At 37.1% G+C, this 18,033-nt stretch overlaps 1 protein-coding gene across 3 annotated transcripts in view; it reads left to right on the top strand.

The window, feature by feature from the left end:
* The window catches only part of pigo (phosphatidylinositol glycan anchor biosynthesis, class O), an 88,237-nt gene that overhangs the window by 4,182 nt on the left and 66,022 nt on the right, over positions 1 to 18,033 (top strand). For 2 of the 3 annotated variants that reach the window (XM_055153400.1, XM_020924611.2), the window contains exons 5-11: positions 54 to 213; positions 1,059 to 1,235; positions 2,361 to 3,942; positions 6,858 to 7,061; positions 8,462 to 8,646; positions 9,489 to 9,559; positions 10,539 to 14,409. In XM_055153400.1, the coding sequence (XP_055009375.1) occupies positions 54 to 213; positions 1,059 to 1,235; positions 2,361 to 3,942; positions 6,858 to 7,061; positions 8,462 to 8,646; positions 9,489 to 9,559; positions 10,539 to 10,668 (2,509 nt within the window). In that variant the 3' untranslated portion in view covers positions 10,669 to 14,409. Of the gene's footprint in view, positions 1 to 53; positions 214 to 1,058; positions 1,236 to 2,360; positions 3,943 to 6,857; positions 7,062 to 8,461; positions 8,647 to 9,488; positions 9,560 to 10,538; positions 14,410 to 18,033 lie in introns of those variants that run through there. The other variant, XM_055153401.1, reaches the window with a different exon arrangement.

The raw sequence follows: 18,033 nt of genomic DNA, 5'->3' as shown, positions 1-18,033 counted from the left end.
AACCAAAATTTGTGACTACAGCCCTTTTGTTCGATTAACTTTATTTATTTCAGGTCAGTAATGAGGCGTCTACAGAATGACACCCTGCTGGTGGTGATGGGTGACCATGGGATGACTGACACTGGGGATCATGGAGGAGAGAGTCAGAAAGAGACGGACGCAGCCATCTTTATCTACAGCCCGTCCCCTTTGTTTCAACAACCACAAAACCAGGTAATTTTACACCCATTATGCATCGCATATATGTTACATGATAAAGTATATATTTTCATAATAGTAATACAGGCAGAGGTGGGTAGTACTCATACTTTCACTTGAGTAACTCTTTATAGAAATTGTACTTTTCAGAGTACTTTTTAGCAACATACTTTTACTTCCACTTGAGTAATACGTTATTGAAGTGATAGTACGTTTACTTGAGTAAAAGTTTTGGTTACTATTACAACTGTGATTAAGTGACAGAAATGTATAAGTACTATATTGTGTGTTATGTTTTATCATTCAAATTACATTAACTTCAAGTTATACATCAGATGTTACATCCTGACAGCTACTCTTAAAGTTACTTTTACTTGAGTAGTAGTTTTCCCAAATTAATATTACACCTCTGTATCTAGGCTCAATATTCCGACTTCTTAAGCATACAAGTGTAACTGCACACATCCTTATGTTTTATTCAAACTCCTCTGTGTGCTTAAACAATACATTGGTACACATACACAAAAAATACAGGTGACCTAAATATTACATTATAAAATATGTACTACAATATGAAATATGTAAAGGCAAGTTTTTCGAAAGGCATTAAAATCATCTTGTGCAGATAGTAAGAGAGTAATGCCTTTTCCTGGTGGTGCATGTAAATGAAAACATGAACCTGATGTACTTAATTTGAGGAACGCAAAAGAAAATCACAACTGAACTGAATCAAACATTGAAGTACAGCTCATGATTAAAATACATTTTTATTTTATGTGTGTTTTTGTGTGTGAAAATACATTTCCTAAAAAGAAAAAAGAAAAATTCATGTTATTAATTTTCAGATTTTTATTTTTCAGCTTGAGCCTGAAGTGGTGCCTCAGACAGACCTGGTCCCGACCCTGGCTCTTCTGTTAGGAATCCCCATCCCGTACAGCAGTGTGGGGCAGGTGCTGCTGCCTCTGTTTCCTCCTCATGGGCAGAGTGCAGTTGGTGCTCTCAGCCAGCAGGAGGCACTGTGGATCAACGCAAAACAGGTACTTTCATCATCACAGCCACATTTTACATGTACGTCAAAATGTTGTTTCTAATACCAGGTTTAAAAAAAAATAAAACATTACCATTTAATTACAGCACTGTACAAATATCCAACTGACTATACAAAGAGAAGAAAAGTTTTACAACCCTGACTGAAGTGACTGCAAATACAGTAATGCATAATTTTAGGAGACATTCATTCATCAATGGCAAGAACTGTAACGATAAAATTTATCCTGGAATTGTACTAGAATATTTTACACACAATAGTGGGCACTAAGTAACTTTTCTAGTTGGTGGTCTGCTTGTCTTCTTAAAGATTTTACTGCTTTGCCTGGAATGTTCCACAGTCTGGCATTAAATGGGCTTTATCTTGCATATAATCAATTGCCAGTGTTTTTGTTTCCTAAAAAATACTTTATATCATGTATTCTTATTGGGGGTCTCCATTAAGATACATTTTAAAGGTGGATATTTGTCCAAATAAAAAGGTCCTAAGTGAAATAGTTCAAGTTACCATATACTTTAAATGTTTCTGACTAAGCCCTCGCATTGGAAACATTTTATAATAACTACACCTTAACGAAGAATGAAGAAAAGCATTCTTCATAATGAACTATTCAAGCTTCGTAATTACTTGTGTAATGCCCTAAATACTAATCTTTTAGTTTAGTTTTGTATCTCATTTTGTCAATGTACAGAGACATTAAACTCATCAGGGATGTTCTGCATCAGATTATATCTAAATTGCTAGTTCCCAGCTGCAGTCCCTGATTTACAGGAATAAATTATACAATGCAGTTACAGCCAATCAACAACAGGAACAATTCACAATGTCCACTCTGACCCAAACACGCTCACCCAGCATCACACATGTTCTATACAGCCACACATCTCAATCAGCAATGGGCATTTTATATTTACAACATCATGATTAACTTAATTGAGCAGTTAGTAAGTCTCTTCACTCTTTTTATAACATGATCTGTTTTGATTAATTCACCAAAAATAACATATTTGTTCATTTTTGATGCTTTGTTTCTCTTATGTTCACTGTTCTGTGAAAGGAGGGCTGAGCATTGTGTATCCTTAAACTGCCTTTCTCATTATATTTTGTTCTGTAGGTGAATCGTTTTCTGGAGACCTACTCCAGCATGGCCAAAGACATCCCCCCGGAGACCCTGTCCCAGCTGCGGGCCCAGTTCTCCAGTCTCTCCTCTGAGTACATCACCGCTCACCAGAAGGGCCTCCTCTCCTCCCCACAACTCACCGCATCTCTCCAATCCTACCTCACCTCTGTCCGGGACACCTGCCGCGCCACCTGGGCCAAGTTCAACCCTTTCAAAATGGCCGCCGGTTTGATAATTTTAGCCCTGGCCTGCGTTACCTGTCTCCTCCTGTCTGAACTGTCGCTAACACTCATACGGGAAGACAATGCGCTTAAATCTTCATGTATTGTTGCAGTGCTAACGGGCATTTGCGTTGCCATTGCTCAACTGCTATCTTGGGGCTACATGGAAGTTCCATGGTGCGTAGCCGGCGCCACTCTCACCTCCGAACTTTTGTTTATCTGGAAAGCTTACAAAACTAGAACGGTTGCCAAAACTGCTTCGAAAAAATCTGCAAGTTGGTTTTCTGTGACGCATCTCCTCACCCCAGCTGTATTTATTTTGCTGTTACGCTGTGCCTCCCTCCTCTCCGATAGCTACGTCATCGCGGAGGGTAGGGTAGTAACCTTTTTAGTATTTTCTCTCGCCCTATACATCCCCGTTCACCTCAACTGGCACGGTTACCTTTTACCCCAAATCTACGACTCGCCAAAACCTTCCGCCTTGCTGCCGTCTCCACCTCTCCCCTCTTCTGTTGTGAGAAAAGAAGCTAGTACACTAATGGCCAGCTTAGCGTTGGTCATTGGCAGCCTATTTCTCTCTCTGTTCTTCCACGGGTGCAGGGAGGAACAAGGCTCATGCCAACCCTCGCCATTCCTCTCCCCTTTATCGCGAATGCAAGATGACAAACTCAAAAACCTCCACTACGTCTTATCTGTTTCTGCCCTCGCCCTGTATACGTACTTTCTAAGAAACTGGATGCGTAACTACGGCAACCTCAATGCCTCTTGTATAACAGTTTTCACAGCAAACTGGATTCTCCCCTTGTCGTCTATCAGTTTAGGCTTACATTGGGCTGTCAGCGGCACCCCCGAAGACAGTTTCAAGAATCTCTCAGAGCTAATCGGCTTGGCACAGCTTGCATTACCCAGGGCTGCTTACTGTTTGCTAACCGCGGGCTTGTTCCTTATCTGGTTAGACCCCCTCACCGTGTTTATAAAGTCCAAAACATCAGCTCAAAACAGACTGGCATCAAGGTTACCTCCCCGTTACAGGGCCAGCATTGGGATCAGCCCCCAGGCCGAGCTACATCACCTGATACCCCAAATCTACCAGCAGATGAGGCAGTCCCTGGATGATGGAGAGTTGAGCGGGTATGGAGAGGAGGACGGTAGGCCCGCTGTGGAGGCTTACGGGCTGGGTACAGTCTACTCGGCCCCCCTGCTACTGTCCTGTGGGATGCTGGGGTTAGTTTTGTTGTTGCTCCATCCAGAAGGCATGGCGCTGGCCTTTCTACTGCTGCTGTTGGAGATGGGAGCGGTGCTGTACATTCACGCCTCATCCAACAATCTGAGCGGACCGGGGAGGACTGAAGCAGGTAAGGCTGAGTTAAAGGAAAGTATAATGCACTGCAGGGTGGGGTTGTTAAACATATTTTAAAATCAGGTGCTAATCACTACTGAACTTTTTATTTAATCACATAACTGCATCAGTCTTGGTCTTTCTTGATCAGCTTAATCTTGTGTTTTATTAAAACTAGTATAAGGCAAATTGGTATAATAAACAAATACTATTATTTTCTGTTAAAACTAATAAAAACAATACACTTTAACAACAATATTTCTTGTTAAATCACTACTTGCACAAACATAATAAATACACCCTTTTTAATAATAAAAGCAGCAGATGTTTTTGTCTCTTAAAGCCACAGCCAAAAATAAAAGCATCTTTTAATTTTTGTCATGTGTATTGCACTGAAAAACCAACCTGACTCTTGAATCTTGTCACTGTGCTTACGGTGTCTGTACATGTCTTGGTTGAGGTTGTAGTACGACATAAAAAGTGATTGGTTTGGAAAATGAAACACAAAACTGCAGAAATATCAATTCAGATATTGATATAATGAATTTAAGTAGTCATTTTTTATTATTTTATTTTGAAGGGACATTGTACACAGACATTAAGATAATAAAAAACAGAGATGTTCTGTGCCAAGTTATAGCTAAATAGCCATTTTCCATCTGCAGACCCTGATTTGCAGGAATAAATGATATAGTGCAATTACACCAATCAACAATAGGAACTATTCAGAATGTCCACTCTCTGACCCAAACACACTCACCCAACATCACACATGTACAATATGACCACTTACATCTCTGCAATGAGATGTAAGTGGTCATATTGTACACACACACGCTCTTCATTTTTGATAGATCACACACTGCCATATTCATATCAAGATTCTTATCTTGATGTGTTGTGTAGTCATGATACTCAAATGTCAAATTTGATTTCGATACTTATCAGTAGATTCATTACTCAATATCAATTTCGATACCACAGTGATAATGAAAACACTTCTTATTTGCAGAATAGAATGTGGTTTTCACCATAAAATTGTAGTACTTTCTTTTATATTACTATGTGGTCTTGTATCTGTGTATCCCTCAGTGTTCCAGGTAGGTTCCATAGTGGTCCATGTGTGTATACTAGTCTATGTGCTCTTATACTTGTTCTGATACAGCTCAAGATCATTCTAAAGCTATTCAGGAAAGGTTCATTTCTGGTCTGTGAACGTAACTTTTGTTAGTATCGATACCTGCTCAAATGTGTATCTATTTTTGTTTTAGCATCAATTAGTATCTGATTTTTTACACTGAGACAACTCTAGAAGATGGTAAATATATTTCAATAATAATGAGGATTTTAATATTACAGTGATACAATATTTTAGGTGCTGTTAAAGGCACTGTTAAAAAGGTGTTTTGTCCATGAGAGCCAAAATGATATGCTAAAATATAAAAAAACCCTATGAAACTGTGTTTTGTAAGTCATGCTGCACCTGGGGCAAGTTTTAAACATTCCAATTTAATTAGTTCATTAGCAATTCTAGGTTTTCAGATGGACTTTTTAGTTTAAATAAATCTCCCTTTTCATTTGGGCATGTTTTGTTGACTGTCTTGCATAACAAAGACCTTAATAAATTGAATATTAAGTGAAGTGCCTCTTGGACAAATGAATATTCAGTCATAAGAAAGGCTGCTGTTATTGATTCTTTTCACAAAGCAGCCTTAATGAGATTTTTAATTTAAATTCAGTGAATATTAATTTTTTTATTCAAATTTGCGACTTGTATACTTGGTTAAGAAAACAACATTGTTACACCATTTGCTTTAAAATGCATTGTATTGGGTCTTCACAGGTATTGACTATGCATCTTATCTATTTGAACACACACTCTTGTTAACACTCAACCTCTTAAAATTGCATAATTGACAAGTTTAATTATTCATTGAATTTAGGGTATAGTCCTTTCTGGAAACCTAAAGGTGCTTTACATGGCATTATTCATTTATTCATCAGTTGCCATCAACTCAGTTAGAAGCACAGACGTGAGGCTGCCAATATGTGGGTGAAGACTCTTGCTCAAGGGTACAATGACACTATGCTCTAGTTGTGCCCCATTCTAACATTTTATTTTTAAAGTTAATATTTTTTGTTGCCAGAATAGTTTTTGTTTATATTACGTTAAAAGGCAAATCCAATTATTATACAATTGTAAATTTTAATAATGATTTTCTATTAAACCAGAAAACAGTTTTGAAGTAGAAGTGATCCACTCATAGCTGACTGCTAATGTAAAATGTCTCTTGACCCAGATGCATTGTAAAAGCAGCTCTTCGGGTCAAAAGTAGACCGCTGTGTAATGTCTCTTCTAATTTTAAAACATTTTTATCCCCTGCAAACCATGAAATAATACTGGTGCACTGTTAGCATTAGAGTGAAAAAACTCAGCTTTGGCCTCTGAAAGTGAAAAATGCTTGTAACTTCTAAATTAATCTTGGTGAATAATTAGAGTAGTAGTAAAAATTTTCACAAGACAAGATGGGACACGAGATTGGAACAAGACAAGACAAGATTTTGACATTATTTAGGCTATAATAAATACATTGCGCAATCCAGTTCCTAGTTTTAGCCTCACCATTTTTGATTGACTTTATTTAATATTTCTGCTGTCACTGTAGCTACTTTTTGGGACACATTCTCAAAAAATGTAACTCGCCAGCACAAATGTAAAAACATGAGAAAAAAATCTCCTGAGATCATGTTTACTATGTGAGCACGATCTTGTAGCAATTTTGTCTCGTGAGATCTTGTGGTATGAGATCTTGTTCCATTCCTAGAAATAAATTTTCACTGCTGCTGCTTCTGCTGCTTAAAATGAACTAGTTCAGTTTTCACAAAAATAATGTACCACACCTTTTAATATTTCTTCCTCTTTTTTTCCAGGTGGTTTTAACGTGCCCTGGACTCCGGTGGTGCTGTGGGCTCTGGCTGCTACCCAGTTCTTCCATGCTACCGGTCACCTGCCCACTTTCCCCTCCATCCAGTGGGGGGCAGCATTTGTGGGCTTCCCCGATGGACACACTGGCACCATTATCCCGGCCTCTCTGGTCACTCTCAACACGTTCGCTTCTCACATCCTCTTAGCAGGTAATTATACTTTTGAAACAGAAATAAAACTTTTAAAACATCAATTAAAGTACTGCATTTATTAGTTTAAATTGAACTACATTGCAAAAAAATTATACAATGACCTACTTTCTGAATATTAATAGTTGAGTAGTCCAGCCATATATTTTTATGTGTAGATAAGGTCAGTAATATTTGATCTGAAGCGATTTCTGCTGATGAGTTAATAACGTGTTTTACCTCATTAATAAATACATACAAATTGCTCAAGTCAAGCCACAGTATGTAACATTTTAACCAAAAATACAAAAACAAAAACTTTGCTTGAAATGTTGTTTTTATATTCACAAACCATATTTAAATTAAAATTTTAAATAATCCAGTACTTGACACTTCTGTTGTAAGATTTAAATTATGGTAGTAGTACAAATATGGATATGGAAGATGGAAGATGGAACTAAATAAGTGCTGTTAAAGATGCATTCTGTAACTTTTCTGGAGAAGGGTCTGTTACCATCTTGTCTCCATGGAAATGTTATAACTTGGAATCTTCCAGTGTTTGGTATTTAACCTATAAAACATAATGAAATCTAATACAATGGATCCAGCAACTGTTTTGTACTGTTTCACCAACTCATGACTCCCTGCTAATAGGCCAAGATACAGGTCAGTTCTGTGGACAGAAAGTTACACACCTTTACCCTCTAGCTGCACTACAGAACTGTTGAATTTCTCTGTTGTTTTGACCCAAAATACATTAAAACAAGGACATGGAAAGGATTGTCACGTATGAAAACAAACTCTTGGTCTAGAAAAAGAACTTGGTAACAAAATATTGGAAGCCCAAATGAACCTCATTGAACTAACATGGAAAACAAAGTTAAGGATTACATTTTTTTTTTTTTACTTTGTATGTTTAAATGTGGAAACAAAAAACCCTTATCCCATGCCCAAAAAAACAAAGTAACAACGGAAAGTACCCTGGTGAGCCGACCGACGTGAACTAAGGACTGTGCTCTGTCCCTGCCCTAACAAAAACACAACCCCCAAACTGTCCCTAGATAAAATAACAAACGAAAACAGACTGTCTGGACTCCACAGGGCAAACAAAAAATAAAGCTAGGATAACAAAAAAGCTAATAAACTGGCATAGGAACCAGCAGGAGGCAGCTCATAGTGCGAGGATGCGCACACTCTGGGAGAGACGAGTCACAGTGAGAGGGAGAGAAAAACGAGCACACCAGACTCGCACTATTTAATGCTCCGAGGCAGAAATGAAGAAGCCAAAAAAAAAAACAAATTTTTAAACATTCAAAAGTAGGAATAACTTGGAAAAAGCAAAACTGAGAAAAATGCTACAAAAATAGATTGGGGAAAAAGTGCCCAAACATTTTTTTCATATATTTTCTTATTTTGTGCAGTCTCTTGCCCGCTCCTGCTCCTCTGGCCTCTGGTGTGTGAGGTGCGCTCCAGCAGAGGGGGCAGGACCTGTGGGGAAGAGGTGGAAGATGCAGTGATGGAGATTCGACTGAGAGAAAGCCCACAGCAGTTCAGCTCGGCTCTGCTGCAGCTGTCTGCGCGCTACCTCTTTGTACATGGAGCACAGGTAAACATGCCACGGGTACACTGTGGGAGGGCGTGGGATATAAATCTTTTAGTATGGAAATGGTGTACTTCTAGTCTACTGCAACTCAGAACTTATCGTTTTTGCTTAGTTTTTATGTATTGTTTATAATGGAACAAATTAAAACACCAGGATTCCAGAGGTGTTTCCAGTTATTCAGTTTCATTTACTTGAGTAACTTTTTTAAAGAAATTGTGCTTTTTCAGAGTACCTTTCTACTTTATTTACTATTTACTATTTATTTTGATTGAAATAACAGTACTCATGTAAAAGTTTTGGTTGCTCTTCCTACTGTGAGTAAGTCTATAAGTTACAAAAGCTTTATGTTTGCAATATGATTTGAACATTTGTGTTTCTTACATTACTATTTCAGTTATGATTTAGTTTTTATCATTTTTGTGTTTTTTTTTCCTTCCAATTACTATACATTAACTTCATGAAATAAATCAGATGTTTTTTAAGTTACTCTTACTTGAGTAGTAGTTTTTCCAAATACTTTTTTACTCTTACTTGTGTCATTTCATGGACTTACTTTGCACTTCTTGTGAGTTATATTAATTTAAGTAATATTACTCATATTACTTGAGTACAATCTTTGGCTACTCTACTCACCTCTGCAGAATTCAAGCAATTTCTTCTTACAGGCGTCACTATTGGAACAGTGATTTGCAGATGTAGTAGACTTTTGCTGTTTTGGCTGTTGTTCAACGTGTGATGTCTTGGTCGTGTACTAACTCTACCACTATTTTTCTACTGTAGAGTTTTCTTTATTATGTTAGTGCTTTCATATTTAGACATAACATTCCTATCTTGTCTGTCCTTAGGTGTTTGCATCGGTGTGTGCAGCTGCTATCCTCAGGAGACACCTAATGGTGTGGAAGGTCTTTGCACCCAAGTAAGTGCTGGATGGATTTTCCGGCTCCCTCTAATCCACTCACAGTAACAGCTCCACAGGAAATGGACAGAGCAGATCTGTGAGGCATTTAGTCTAGGTGGGGTTCAGGTTTTACTGCACTTTAGTGAAACATGGAGGACCTCTGTCTGCTGGTCGGAGCTCATTTTTATGTTATGAGGTTGTTTTTCATCTATTTCTATTTGTCTATTGACATCTTTAGACATGAAAGGCCTTTCCATCCGTTAATAATTAAATTGCCCAACATGGTGCTTAGATTTTCCACACTCCACCCAAAGTTAACTGAGCAGAGTACTTAAAACAACTACAAAGTCTGTTTTGAACAGACTAACTAGTAAAAATGGAGACAGAAGACCAATTAAGCCACAAAAAAAAAAAAAAAAAGCTTTATATTTACACAATTATGCATTAATACATTGTGATATTATTTTTACCAGTCAAAGTTCATTTGTGAGCTTTACCATAATTTAACATCAGTTCGTGATACTTGCTATAGATTTAATTCTTAACATTGGAATCTGCATATATTGCTTACCAGCCACAGCAGCAATTACAATTTCAGCTCAGAAATTCCATTGGACTGAATTAGATTTGCGGTTTATGTTTTAATTGGTACATTCTGTTCAAAGTTCACATTTTAAAAGTCTAGAAGCTTTAACATTTGAGAGATGAGACTGAAATCTGAACCGTTAAACTAGTACAAGAATCAGAATCAAAACATGTTTGTAGAGATGTAAACTACAAAGTTATCAGGGCTTTTTAGATAGATTTGCTAATTGCAACTTTTCAAATAGTCATTTCCTTATGAGCTTATGAGATAGGTCAATATGTACTATAGGTTCATCACCAATATTAGTTGCTTTACCCTGTTTAATGCCATGAATATGATAATGCACAAATACACATTGTACTTGCATCTATTTTTTTTCCATGACTCTTCTAAAATTTCTTTTCTGTCCAGGCTAATGTTCGAAACCTCTGCGTTCATCGTCACCAGTGTGTCCGTGTTATTGGGAGTCACATTTGTGCTCAGAATAGACTCCGCTGTAACTCGGTGGTTTAAGAGACTGGTCCCTGATGCTTCTAGGTAGCATCTGTCCCACTTATGTGAAAACCAGTGAAAATAACATCTCCTGCCATTATAGTATGGAAACGTATTGGACAATTCAAAATGGACACTAACTTTTATGGTTGAAAAGCGGATTCAACCGTGGGTATTTGACAAGGGACAAGAATGTTTTTATAACTTTGCATCATTTTTAAGATATGATACGATGTTGGTGCATGCACTAAAACGCAAAAAGGAAAATGCACAAAAATCTTACTTACTTGTTCAGTTGTGAATATTGTTTTTAAGCAAAACTGCCAACGATCTGCCATTTTTCTGAGCCGTTACTACGCGCTAAACGGTTGCCATGTTGGGAAATGACAAATCAGTAGTGTACGAAGGAGTAACCGTAAGTAACAAAGTGATTTTGTCAGTGGTAATGTGAAGTCTAACTACTCAAGCTAATCTCCTACGAAGTACTGGTGTACATGAGGGACTGTGTGTACATTTTGGGAACTCAAGTTTTCTAGGTTTTGTATCTTTACCATGGAATCATTTTTATCTTGAATTAACTTTTGAACCTGTTTTTTGTTCCTAATTTCATTTTTTAAATTGATGTCATTTTCTAATTAATCATTTTGGTGGTTTTCTACGTCAGATTTACAAAGTGTTCATTTGTCAAACATTTTATAATAGGTTTGGGTTCATGCTCTGGAAATTTGTGTCATGATTTCAGATGGATTATAGGGGTATGTAACTTACTACATTTTTAAGAGATTCTTGGATCCACAAACTTGTCATTTTATGGCTTCTAATCCTTTAAACTGACAATGCAATTCCTGCTTTGTGACTGAAGAATGCCACCACATTCTGAAGCTACAATGGATATTGTTTTTTTTTTTTTGCTGACAGAGACAATGTTATGCAGTTTTTTCATGTGAATTGACCCCCAGTCCATAGTTACCGTATTTTTTGCACTGTAAGTCGCACCGGACTATAAGTCACACTTCTTAAGGGAAATTTATTTTATAAAATCAGAGCCCAGGAACTGACATTTCATCTTAAAAGGCAAGTTATAGTGATAACAGAATAGAATAACAGACTGTTAACGTAACATATGAACAGCTATTCAGATAACTATAGCATAAACAACAGAACAAGTTTACCAAACTCTCCAATCTCACTCCAAATCACTAAATCCATTGAATTCTTCATTCCCTGTGTCACTTCTGAGCAACTCCGGGATCTCCTCTTCTGTGTAACTGTTATCAGACTCCGCATCAGTTCCAGTTAGATTTATTCCGGTATTTCTGAACCATGACAGGATGGTTTCGGTTGTCACTGAAGTCCAGGCTTTGTTGATCCATCCAGTGACTTCCAGGAAAGTTGCATGGCGCATCCTCCTGGTTGAAGCTGTGTTCTCCATCCCTGCTTTTTGCCAGTCCCTCACAAGTTACTTGCTCACTCCAAACTTTCTTTCTGCTGCTCGATTACAGTTTTTGGCTGCATATTTCATTACTTGCAGCAGGACACATGCAGGAGACTTTTGCAGTAGGGCACCAAATGACAATGGTACAGGAGTAACAGGAGTAGCAGATACTGACACACAAGCCTAGAGCGCCCTCTCACGGCTGTCAGTGTGAAAATTTTAATATGTAAGTGGCACTGGAGAATAAGTCGCAGGACCATTGAAACCATGAACAAAAGTGTGATTTATAGTTCGAAAAATACGGTACATGGATTCAGTTTTGTCATGTTTTATTCATATTTCAATACAACGGTCACAATATGTATTTTAAAGCGTTTTACACCTCAGAAAAGCAAAAACAACTAGGCCTGTCATGATAATTACTATATTGACTTTTCATTCAGTATATATTAGGAAGAATGTTTTTGGGGTCAGTATTTATTCGTGTGTACATTTACTTTGCACTACTGGGAACCTTTTGGTTATTTTCAGCAATATGATAAGATTTTAGACATAAAAGGTTCTCTTCTTTGATCTTCTATGATCCATTACAGATGCAAACTAAGTACTAAAATGTTTCATTCTGCTGTTTATTTATTGCAGCTCATAGCTTTTTAACAATATTGTACATTTTTTGTGGTTTGAATCTGCTCTTGGGTTTTTGGTGTTTTTTTTAGTGGCATAAATTAGTTTCAATATTATCATTTATCGTCTAGATTTTCTTCCACACTTCAAAATGTGTTATTGTGACGGGCCTACAAACAACAAAGACAAACTGGCAAATTGTTTAAAATCTTTACTGTGCACATAAGGAGCTGTATTTAATTTTGTATTTACAACAGGATGGCACACTTAACCCTTTCCTTGCTGTGCCAAACGGTGCTGGAGGAGAAGTTGAGCTACATAGATTTTTTTTTTTTTTTTTTTTTTTTTACATGTGAAGGTTATATTGAATGATTCTATATTAAATGCACCTTGTAAATGCTGAGGGTCCCCTACCTGCCTGTTTCCATGGAGATTTTATTGCTTTGCCTGGAATATTTCACAGTATGGCATTAAACTTTTAAATCTTGCACTAGGGTTGCAAGGTTCACCACAATCAAACCAAAATCGTAATTTGAATGGATCCATTTGGCAAATCACAAAAGCTGCAATCTCCAAAGTGCCGTAATTTTCTCCACAAGCAACAAAGTTTGAACAATTTAGCTCTGTACAAACTTGTTCTGAAATGTGATTCTTTTATTAGTTCGTCAGTTCATATTTCAGCCTTTTGTCAATTCTTCTGGAAACATTTAAAGGTGCACTGTGTAACTTTTCTTGTAGGTCTGCTAACTGCTTGTCTCCATGGAGCTGTTATTGCTTTGCCTGGAATGTTCCACACTGAAGCATTAAACTCCTCTGTCTCTATGAAGATAAGCAGAAATGAAACTGGGCCTAGATACAGTTCAGATCTATGGAGAGGTGTTTCAGTGTATCCAGAAATGCCTGTTTTTCATGCTATTTTAAAGCAATAAAAACACCTTTAATGGAATAAATGAAAAAAAAAAAAAAAAAACTGTTTAATGCCATACTGTGGAACATTTCAGGCAAAACATTCACATCCCCATGGAGACTAGCAAGTGGTGGATCCTCTACCAGAAATGTTACACAGTGCAATCTGAACTTTGAAAAGTATTCTATGATTAAAACATAAATTGCAAGCCTAATCTCAAAACTAACCACAATAGCAAGAAAATTAACAATTACAGATCTATTTTGCATTCAATTTTAGGCGTATTCTTGAAAAATAAATAAATAAATAAAACATTTAAAAAATAATATATCTTCATGGAGAAAAAAGTTGGCGTACCCTCTACTCTTAAAAGACCGATTTTACCATAGCATTCTGACCTGCCCTTTAATTAAATTTCAAACTTTGGTCATTTCCACATGAAACAAACTTTTCCCCTCATTAGTTTATATGTTGTAGCTGGACTTTTCTGGCAGCTCTGGTCCCATACTGCAGTCTCACTCAGCAGATACGCCTCATTAGCTAATGCATGAAGCGGAAAGGACCGGCGGGATTCTCAGGTTGATTTGTGACACTGCTGTCGTGTGCATTTCTGATGAAGGTGGTCTGTGGTGGGAGTGGAAGAATTCAAAGAGTGATGTAAGCTTTGGTACGGCCTGGCTGCGTTTGAATGACAGAGCACATTTCGATGTCCAATGAACTACAATGATTTTACATTACTGTCACTGTGTAATAAAACTTTTGTACGTGATTTTCTGGTTGTAAAGTCTGTAAAGTAATTGCTGGGATTGCAGGGAAACGGGTTGGTACTTTTTGAAATGAAATGGGGCAAGCAAAAGTGATTTAAGGAGCTCATTTGTGAAAGCGCCATTCCTTCTTGATCAAATCCAAAACCTTTTCTTCACTCATCTAACTCTTTTTTATTATTATTATTTTTTTATTCTCTGCTTTATTTCATTATAGTAAATTACAGAAGAGAATACAAAAAACTAGATAATACTGAAAATTTTAACTAGATAAGATGTTGATTTTGTGGACTGGGTTGATAAGTATTCTGAGTTCTTTTTTTATTTATTTTTTTTAAACCATGTACTATATTTAAGCAAAAAATTCTCACCTCAGTATAAATTGAGTGTATAAACAGCGCTGTGTGTGTACTGTCTGAATCAAAATCAGAATTTATTCATCATTTCAGTGTAAAAAAATACACAGAAATTAAACACTGCACTCCGGTCCAGCACAAATAATAATAGCAGTAAATAGTTTAAAATATTGTATGTCAAATACAGCCCCAACCTGCTCCCATTTTCCAAAGTGCTTTCCGAGTCTGTGCTATTCTGTAAAGGTGCATTTGATGAGTTATGTTATGCTTTTGCTGCAGCTAACGTCGCATTCAGATGAGAAGAGTAGATGATAGATGAAACTTCTTTAGCCTTTCTTGGCATATTTATTGGAGAACTGCAGACACATCATGCAGCTACTTATCGCACTGACTTCAAAACTACGGCAAGTCGAATTGAACAAAAACATACTGACGTACACCTGCCTTGTATAACCTGTGCTGTAGCGCCTCCTTGTGACGTAAAACACAACATATGCGAATAATGTACAACTGATATACAACTGAGGACATAATTAAAATATTTATAGATGCATCAAGAATTTTGGACTTCCGGATTTTCCGAAAAAGTGAGCATCAAACTGCCATGTTTGTTTTCTCACTGGGATGTGTCTATTGTCAAAGCTGATCTTTTCAAGTCTTTCGAACCATATCGCTTTTGTTTCTGGTTCTGATATTGTCATATTTTAGTTTTGGGATTCGGACATCGTAATTGTGTGGTTGTTGGATGTCCTAACATCGGAAAATTACTTGAGAAATTTGTTTGCGATCCATCCACTCATTCCCAGTTTGCAGCGAACATTTTGTATGTGGAGCGTGATCAAAATGGGATCCCGTTGGTTAAGCAAGAGGTACAGAAGACAAACAGGCTGAGCTTGCACTTTCTTGTTCTTGTGGCTATACAGCAACATCTCGTCTTGCTCGCTTTGGAGTGGAAGTTCTTTCTTGGCGAACAGTTGGTGCCTTTCGCTTTGGTGTTGACTTTTTAAATTCGTAACCAAGGTTGAGTGAGGGATCGGGATTTTGCTTTGATGGTGCTTCACATACAAAATGTTCACTGCAAACTCGGGATGATTTTAGGTAGTTACCTTTTACGTCCTTCCTGTGTATCAATATTGCTCATCGACTTCCTCTTTCACTATTTTTCTGTTCCATTGGGAAAGGAAACAGTTTGAACAGAGGTTTGCAGTCACACACATCTGATTCCCTTTGGCAGTTAAGGTGTTTGCAAGCAAATTTCTCAAACCATTTCCGGTGTTAGGACATCCAACAACCAAACAATTACGATGTCCGAATCCCAAAACTAAAATATGACAATATCAGAATCAGAAACAAAATTGATATGGTTCAAAAGACTAGAAAAGACTGGCTTTGTCAATAGATGCATCCCACTGGGAAATCAAACATGGCGGTTTGATGCTAACTTCTTACTATGAGCGGGCTTGCCTGTCCTTAGATCTGACCTATAACATGGCCTGGTGGCATTACCAGCTTTTTTCTTATCTTCATAGAAATAACAAATAGAAATAAATGTCTTTGCCCGAAACTGTAACACATGAGGGTGTAACTTGCATGCAGACCCTCTGGTGAGTGGGTGAGTGTTGAACCAACTGTCTTAAATCCAAAATACCATACCATATCACCAAAAGTATAGCAAATACTATACTTGTACAGTCAAAGTATAATTGCTCTCTTAACATCCAACACAGCTTCACTGGCACCATGGTACCAATGTTCAACAACTACTCAATACTTACTACTACTACATATTGATTTAGGCTCTGGCAGTGGCTTTAAGTGGTGCCATAATATTTTACAGCCTTCACTCAAAGAGGCCATCTATAATTCACTTTCACTCTCTGCTTTTCCACAACCTGACTTTATGAGATGTTCAAAAGTTATCAGGCAATCTACAGATTATTTACTAATTTACTTTATCACTCACACAATACTTTTACTCTTATTTGAGTAATATATTTGACAGTGAACATGAGTAAACGTTCTGGTTACTCTTCCCACTGTGAGTAAGTCTACAAGTGACTAAATTAAGATGACAATATGAAATTCTTTGAAAATACTAGATCTTGCATTATCTAATGTTTTGACTTTCCTATTACAGTAGGGTGTACTATAACTACTTTGTATTTCCTCTTGAGTTATGTTTTTTTTTAAGTGAATGTATTCTTACTTGAGTACAATTTTGGATACTCTGATCACTCATCTTGGTACAGAGTCACTTAGTCTTTGTATACAGCCAAAAAATAATCCTTATACACAACCAGCCACACCTTTTTTTTTAATGTTTTTTTTTTTTTGACTGATTGATGATCTCATATTATAGAGTCTCACTGAATGCATCAAAACTAGAAATGGACATGACACAAAAATAAACTCAAACTCAAAACGCAGATAAAAGATAGATAAAAATAACCACCCTTTGCTTTTGTCACTGCTTTGTACATTCTAATGAACCCTGACATTGCACAGTTGTAAAGTGAAAATCATTTCAAGAGACTTCGTCATAAAGATTGTTGAGAGAAGGCCAAGGGTTTGCAGTGATAAAGTTGTTTTTTTTTTTTTTTTTGCATTTTCTACATAATTCTATTCATCTTGAACCATATTTGATGTCTTCTGAATGCATTTAAAATGTAGAATCATCACTGAATGTGAAGGTGTGTCCAAACAGCGGTCCAGTGACTTTCTGGACGGGGTGGAACTCAGACTTGTCAAAGAGTTTAAATACCTGGCACTGACCTTGGACCCAACATTGACATTTAAGAAACACATTAAGCGCCTCACAAAAACTGTTCACATTAACTTAGACAGATAAGATTCTTCATGACTCTATATGCAACACAAATGTTTTTACACTTCCTGATTGTGCCTCGTATAGACTATTGCAGAACCACATGGTCACTTGCTGCTGGCACAAAACTCAAACCTGTTGAATCACTTTTTTAAAAAGCTGTAAAAATACTGTACAAGAAACCATTCTCATTTCACGACTGCACACTGCACCATTTTAAATAAGTACAATTTGCTTAATTTTAATGATTTTGTAGATTCTAAGTATGGATGTTTTATATATAAAGTTTAGCACGGACTTGCCCCCTTCCGTTACGGAAATTTATTAAAATAAAGACTACAGTGGGATGCGAAATAGGGCTACAGCCTGGGGGAACTGTGAGCTTCACACAGACGCACCGCATTTGTACAAAGTGTGTCTCAGTCAGAGGCACTAAGTTCTGGAACATTCTCCCATTATCAATAACAGAGACTCCAACACTGGACACTTTCAGATCCCACTTGA

The sequence above is a fragment of the Boleophthalmus pectinirostris genome, unplaced genomic scaffold, assembly GCF_026225935.1.
Source record: "Boleophthalmus pectinirostris isolate CB_2022bp ecotype Guang Dong unplaced genomic scaffold, ASM2622593v1 HiC_scaffold_18, whole genome shotgun sequence".
NCBI lineage: Eukaryota > Metazoa > Chordata > Actinopteri > Gobiiformes > Gobiidae > Boleophthalmus > Boleophthalmus pectinirostris.
The sequence above is the reverse complement of the archived record's forward strand: the minus strand, read 5'-3'. Positions and strand labels throughout refer to the sequence as shown.